Genomic DNA, 7,456 nt, shown 5'->3' on the forward strand with positions numbered 1-7,456 from the left:
CATGGTTGCATTCGGGGGGACCTAAGCTATCTGAGATTTGCATTGAAAAAATTCCCAAGTGTCTAGAACGGCCGTCCGGCAGGTAAGTATGCGATTTACCGCTGGGCTGCCATGCAATCTAGCGGTAAGTCGTAAATATTCGTATTCAGCCGGTCGTAGTAACTCGAGTTTTGCACTTAGAGCTCTACAAGTAGTATGGTTGCATTTGGGGGGACCTAAGCTATCTGAACTTTGCATTGAAAAAATGCCCAAGTGTCTAGGACGGCCGTCCGGCAGGTAAGTATGTGATTTACCGCTTGATTGAAACTATAAAAAAATTTTTTTCTCCGTAAGTATCGATTTCTCGACACTCTATATTTTGTTCAAGGCAATTTTTACTGATGAAGCAAAACAACAGTTTAAAACTTTCAAATTTACTGTGAATGACTTTCACCCGTACAGCATGAAAAGGGATGATTGGTACCTTACTACTGTAGGCCGTACATTTTCACCAGATGAACAAACCCTCAGAGACATGGATCACGTTTTTATCAAGTACGATTTCCCCGTTTATCCTACTTCAAAACAAACCAATCCAGTAAATGCACGCATACGACCTATATGCGAGAACTATGCGGAGGTCTCTCCTCCAAGGAGACGTCGCAGGATATATGACGATAATTTATGCGTCCAAGAACAAGTCAATGCTGATGAACGCAATATATTGCCAAATGACAATACGGAGCTCACCGAAAATGATATGTTTGAAAACGCCTGTGCCGACGATCACAAGGATCATTTTTTGTGGTCGGGGAAGGCGTGATTGCTATCACTAGATTTGACTCCTACTTAGCAGGATACATAACGAAGATAGTGGGTGATGATATTTTCGTAAAATTTCCTTTCGGAAGACTTGGCCGGTACGAATATAAATATCCTAAAGGTTCAATACTGCGATACACAACTCAATTTCCAAATGGAAAATTTAAACCGATAAAACTCTTAAAAAGCAGACCAGTGAAGAGTCAAAAGAAAAAAAAGGTGGGTAAGTGGATTTCGCTCAACTGTACAGTAGGTTACAAGTGGGTCACTGTATAATAGTATACTTTAGAAGTTTCAAGTACCCACATATAATATTATACAATCACAACAAAATAACTAAAATAGTTATTCCAGGTTTTTTAATATGTAATTTCGTCCAAATTTGAACTTAAAATTACTATAAAAATATACTGTGCTTAAGTATTTCTTAGAATTTTTGGTAACAGAATTAAATATTTACGTGGAATCTTGTTTTAAATTTTTAATCCTTAGATATAAAAGTTGAACATTTTATAAATTTTTAACTACAATGATTGATAATTTTCGAGATTTTGATAAATGTTGTCAAAATTCGATCTTTAAATAATGCTTATAAAAAAAAATTGTGCCTATGTATTTTTAATATTTTTCAACTGATATTGTAACAATATATCAGGAGCTTTGTATTAAATTTATACACTTTTTGGCCCAATAGATAAAACTTTAATGATATTTATAGAAAAAAAAACTAAAAAAATTGAAAACTGAAAATGTCCGTAAACAGCTCAAAAAGAGTCAAAATATTTTGTATGGTGTATAGGAAATGCTAATATAAACATTCAGTAAAATTTTCATGTATCTACAGTTATTCGTTTTTGAATTACAACAAAATAAGGAAATCACTACATGAGAAATCGGGATGTGAATAACCAATGTTGTAAAAATTTGAATTTCAAACGATCATATAAATTTAATTTGACTTTCTTATAGATATTTTTTGTTTGATAAAGGTAGATAATCTTATAAGTAATCTTGTATTACATTTTCATATCTTAGATTTAAAAAGAAAATTTTTTATGAATTTCTAACTCGAAATAATTTGCAATTTTTCGTGATTTTTCCATATTTTGTCATTTTTTGAACTTTAAATGCTTATAAAAAAAAACTTTGACTAAGGATTTTTAGTATTTTTCATCTACCTTTGAAACAATATACTTGGAACTTTCTATTAAATTTTCAAGCTTTTTTGATCAACAAATAAAATTTTATTGATATTTTTAGAAAAAAAAACTAAAAAAAATGAAAACTGACAATGTCCGTAAAGAGCTCAAAATAAGCCAAAATATTTTGAAAATGTTATGGTGTATAGAAAATGCTAATATAAACATTCAGTCAAAATTTCATGTATCTACGGTCATTTTTTTAAAGTTACACCAAAAACCAAATTCAATTTTGTGAAAAATTGATTTTGCATAAAAATTCCCGTTTTTCCATAATTTTTCTTTGGTTTTTCTTGGCGCTTGTAAAAATTACTGGGAATTTTAAATTTTGACCTCCCCAATGCACCAACGATATTCACTTTCCAATCGAACAAGATACTGAAGTTGAAAATCGTAGCATTATTTTGACTACTTATCGTGTACACAGGCACAAAAGAAATATAAAAAAAAAACACACATCATTGTAAAATCAATACTTTCATCGTTCCACTCAGAATCTAAAAATTAAAAAGTATGAAAATAGATTAGCAAGACATTTTAACACACAGCATGATTAAGCCGCTTTCAGAAATTTCATCTTAATATCACATATTTAAATAATTAATTAATTTTAAAAGTAAAATGGTATAACACATAGCTTACACAAAGTAGTTGCATTTTTAACAATATTATAATAATATGTTAATGATCTAAATACATTAAAAACTTTTATAAAATTGATAATTGTATATTATTTTGTATCAAATATATTTTGGAACGTTTTTAGACTCCACTTTTTCACCTTCTCTTGCCAATTCTATTACGAAGGTATGAGCATGTTGACCAAGCTACTTTGGATTTGACTAAATGAGACTTTATTCCAAAAATTCTCTAATTTAGTCAAATCCAAAATAATTTAAATCATATCACTAAATGTTCTTTATTATTATCTTATAATAATACATCAATTACATTCTGTAGGCCTTATTGTAGGTTTATTAGGTATTATAGCTTATCTAAAAATCAATGTATCTGTTTTTTTTTTATATTAATAATTTAATACACATTATAACAATTATTAATCTTCATCACCTTTCATCACATATTTTTTGTCTTTGGTCACACAAAAATTCCATTCTCTACTAAAATAAAATAGAAAAAAAGAAATATATTAGTGGTACATGTGGATTGACGTTCACCGCATCTTACAAGAAGAGTCATCACCGCAAAAAAAATGTATTAACAACAATTTAACCAAAAAATATATATCACATTGTTTTAACAGCTTACTTTTTCCAGAACCATTGAAGCATAATCCACAACCTCTGAACTGGCAACCATTCATAAATCATAATAATTCAAATGAAACAGCAGTCACCGCCTCCGCACACGAGTGAATCATTGTTGCAGATGGAAATTATTGAGTATTCAGATATTGAGTACACCAAATAAGTGTAATGTTCCACATTACCCAATGGGTCTTACACATAAGCGCGTTTTTTTTATAAAGGTGGTATCGCCTAGAGCCATAATCCACCGTACCTACCATTGCACAGTTCATTGCTTTGTGTGCTGTAAAATAAAAATAGAAATTATAATATTTATAAGCGTTCAAATTATTTAAGTTTTAATATTACACCTTTTTTGGTTTGTGCCTGGTCTTTCTCCACGTGTTGCACCACACTCATCACACTCCACGAGTGGTGTATTTGAATGCGATGACATATGATAATTAAAATTTTTTTTGGCTTGAAATTTCTTTTGACACAGTGTGCATTCATATAACACATTTGTGTCTGAATGTTTCTGATTAATATGTGCTGTCAAAGTGTTTTTATGTCTGTATGCTTTTAAGCACAACTTACATTTAAATGATTGAACATTATTTGCATGTTTCTCTCTCATGTGACGCGTCAGGCCATCTTTACGTCTGAACCGGCCTTTACATGTGGGACATTCATGGAATCCAATTGCAGCGTGCAAAATCATATGCCTAATTGTATGAGACTTAAATTTAAACGCCCTGCCACAGTCGGACCATATACACGGTATTATCCCATCCGCATTTTTACTCAAACATAATTTGGGCGCTGCAGCGTTTGGATTGTACCCAGGCATTTCTAAAAAAAATAAATAATAAACAAAAAATAATTATTTAATAACAGTTAGTTAAAATGAAGAGGAAATTACGTATCGATTTGTTTGTACTTTGGGAATAATATAAATAAAAATTACTTTTCATAAGTTCTTTATGTATACGTCATACGTGTAACATAATTTTCGTCATTTTCATTGTTTTCATTACTATCAAAATCAGTTCACCATAACTCTTGTCACTTGTCAGTCACACTTTCATCACTACAGGTGCTTACTGAAGATTCAACGTCCTCGTCGATATTGACACCTTTACTACTGGTGGTTGCTGGAGCCTGTACGCCCAGTTCTAAAACAAATAAACAAAATGGTTTTAATTATTTAGTAACTAAGACTCAAACGCAAATAATATATTACCATTTGCCCGTTGACAATTGTTTTCTGTGACCAGAAGTGGTGTGTCACATTTTTTAGCATGGCCACCATCAATATAGTCACCTTTACTACTGGTGGTTGCTGGAGCATGTAGGCCCAGAGAGACGTCGTTACTAGTGTCACTGTCCTCATCACTTTCCTCACATGTACTTTCTACATTTCCAGTGTCGCTGCTGCTGGTGCTTGCTTCGGATTCAACGTCCATCTCTAAAACACATAAACAAAATGTTTTTAATTATTTACTTATTAAGACTTGCACGCATATAGTAAATTACCATCAAGTTTTTGAGCGGCTGCAGCATCCACATTACAATTGGTGGTTCCTGGAGCCTGTACGTCCATATCTAAAACAAATAAACAAAATGTTTTAAATTATTTAGTAACTAAGACTCACACGCAAATAATATATTACCATTTTTCCGATGAAAATTGTTTTCTGTGACCTGCAGAGGTGCGTCATCTCTAGTCGGAACTGCATCACCGTTTTCAGCATAGCCATCATCAATATAGCCATCTTCAGTAACAGGGGTTAAACACATTGGTGGTCAAACTACTAACTATTTTATAAATATAAATGGACAAGAACAATACTGATGTCTAATTAGAAGTACTACAGAAGAGAAACCAGGATGTTGAAGAACAAGGTTCTACATATTCATTATTCAATAAGGAAAGCATGGAAAACCAAAAAAAGATAAAGATATCAGACTGTATTGACCATGTTTTTTTAAAAATATTAATACTTATTTACTGACCGGCATATTTTTATTACACATATCCTCATTGTTTCTAGTAAGACATTCAGTTGCCTGTCCTGATGATTTAAAATTATTTACAACAGCATTTTCAATATTTTCCTCTCTGTAAAATTCAGATTCTATGTAATCACTTTCATCATAATAAGCCGATTTTTAAAATTTAATTATAGAAATCCAAAAATATTACTTAGAAGGAAAACCATTTCGATCATAAGGTTGGGGAATAGCATTTGAATATTATTGCTTTTGTCCTGGCTTATAGTTTTCTTCTAAAAAATGATCACTACATATACGTTGCCAATCATAACAACGATCAATTCCAAAAACTTTAAGCCATTCTCTTCTTATGTATGCATCCTTAGGAATTCTATATTCAAAACAAATATCAATGAATACAATAAATTGCTAATGTTAGGTTAGGAATACAAAGTAAAAATTACGAAGCTAAACCGGTTCAAAATGTTTTCACAGTATCCCGCCCAAGGATAATGAACCATGTCAATAATATGATTCAAAAATTCATGTGCGTTTTTTTCACAACAGTTTGAGCGAGTAAATTTCTAGAACCAATTGATACTCACCCATGATACATAACCCCCGGACGACTGACCCGGGTGTTATTAGTTCTATTGCCACATACTATACACTTGTGCATTTTTAAAACGTAGAGTATCAGTAGATAGTCATATGTATTGTGTACTCAGAAAAGAGAACTCGATCAACGGACGTGGGTAGCCTTGATTACTCAGTCTTGGAATGTCTACGACACCTGTATTCCGGTCTCCTATAGACCAATGATTGTGTCTTGAGGTGTAAGTTTTCTCATGGTAGTTAATCTGCAGAATAGTTAGGTGGTTAGGTATCGCGTATCGTATTTTATAAAGGCATAGAATGCTTTAAGTATAATACGTACCTAATATGTATACTGCAATCTCGCCGAGTACTGTACAAAGCACATGAATGAAACCAAGAAAATATAATTTTTTGATTTCACAGTCACAAATCTGATGATATATTATTTGTATCATTAAATATTAATGCTTTAAAAGCGCCTATCTATTATTGTAGCCAGACAAACACACAGGGTAAAAAAATAATAATATTAATCTTTATAACCTAAACTACGTCGTAAACAAATTAAAGACGACCGACTAGTGATGCGTGAACTCCTGTTATCACGGTCCTTGATTATAAATCACCAATCAGTAACGAGTAGGTACTTTTGTTCGCTCGATCGGTACACATTTACAAATTACTAAATGGTCCCCAACGGTAGGAATTCTATTCATTCAACCTCCACGGACGCTGTACCATTGAACTATCGGTCAATTCTACAATCTAAAGCATGGGTCACCAAATGGCGGTCCGCAGACGAAAAATAAAAACACATAATATTACAACATTCTATAATCTATATTCTATGTGCATAGGCGCAATTTCAGTTTTTAACTTGGAGGGGCTTAACATATTTAAATGAAACAGACCCGTGGGGGGCTCTGACACCCACACCCCCCATTCAATTACCATTTACCAATATGGCAATTTCATTTTTTTCTCAACCACTTTCCCACATTTAATGTATTATTAATTATAATGCATCTATTAATAAAGCTAAAAATATTTGTATGAAAAAATAACAACATTTAGGTAAATAAATGTAATATAATATTGAATTGATATATATTGCAATGAATTATTACTTGATTATTACTGAATATGTTAATTATAAGTTATAACTCATAACATTAGTAATTATTACTTATGACTTATAAGTAATAATGTACTAGTAATAACGTAATGTTTATAAATTAATTTACGAGAGCATACCTGTAACTTTGGGCGAATCGGGCCTGTATATAAATACCCCAAACCAGACCCCAATATCAATACTCTCAGAAGACAACTTTTGTACATCCGGTAAAACAGGTGGATCATCAGAATGAACTTCAGCAACAGAATTATTTTCAAGTGCTTCCTGAGGTTCATTATTTTCACACAAGGATTCATTTTTATTACTTTTAAAATTGAAAATACCACTTTATTATTTTTATCCATTTTAATTTTTAGTAGTAGAAGCACTGAGCAGTACATCACGTATATTACAAAAACGAAATAAAATTATTGTGAATGATAATTTATTATTGTTGACTATTGAACATTTTAACTAATAAACCGATAAGCAATTATAGC

The 7,456-nt window shown here is 31.7% G+C and overlaps 1 protein-coding gene and 1 long non-coding RNA gene across 3 annotated transcripts; both read right to left on the reverse strand.

The window, feature by feature from the left end:
• Positions 1-3,039: 3,039 nt before the first annotated feature.
• On the reverse strand, positions 3,040-5,460 carry LOC103310004 (zinc finger and BTB domain-containing protein 20-like). Of its 2 annotated transcripts, XM_029492043.1 has the most exons (5): positions 5,264-5,460; positions 4,784-5,022; positions 4,491-4,715; positions 3,270-4,422; positions 3,040-3,121 (listed from the first exon to the last, which is right to left on the reverse strand). In XM_029492043.1, the coding sequence occupies exons 2-4, from the start codon at positions 4,848-4,850 to the stop codon at positions 4,313-4,315; spliced, it is 402 nt and encodes a 133-aa protein (XP_029347903.1). In that variant the 5' UTR covers positions 4,851-5,022; positions 5,264-5,460; the 3' UTR covers positions 3,040-3,121; positions 3,270-4,312. The 2 variants fall into 2 exon arrangements, with proteins under 2 accessions (XP_029347903.1, XP_029347902.1); XM_029492042.1 differs by lacking the exons at positions 4,491-4,715; positions 4,784-5,022; positions 5,264-5,460 and having other exon boundaries at positions 3,270-4,307.
• A 55-nt stretch (positions 5,461-5,515) lies between these two features.
• LOC115034698 lies at positions 5,516-6,368 on the reverse strand. The gene is made up of 2 exons (XR_003840017.1): positions 6,180-6,368; positions 5,516-6,102 (listed from the first exon to the last, which is right to left on the reverse strand). It is a non-coding gene; the product is annotated as an uncharacterized LOC115034698 (long non-coding RNA).
• Between the last annotated feature and the right edge of the window lie 1,088 nt (positions 6,369-7,456).

The sequence above is a fragment of the Acyrthosiphon pisum genome, chromosome X (assembly GCF_005508785.2).
Source record: "Acyrthosiphon pisum isolate AL4f chromosome X, pea_aphid_22Mar2018_4r6ur, whole genome shotgun sequence".
NCBI classification, from domain to species: Eukaryota; Metazoa; Arthropoda; class Insecta; order Hemiptera; family Aphididae; genus Acyrthosiphon; species Acyrthosiphon pisum.

Bases quoted from the DNA above. Each gene is read 5' to 3' on its own strand.
- LOC103310004 (XM_029492042.1), bottom strand. From the start codon at position 4,097: ATGCCTGGGTACAATCCAAACGCTGCAGCGCCCAAATTATGTTTGAGT.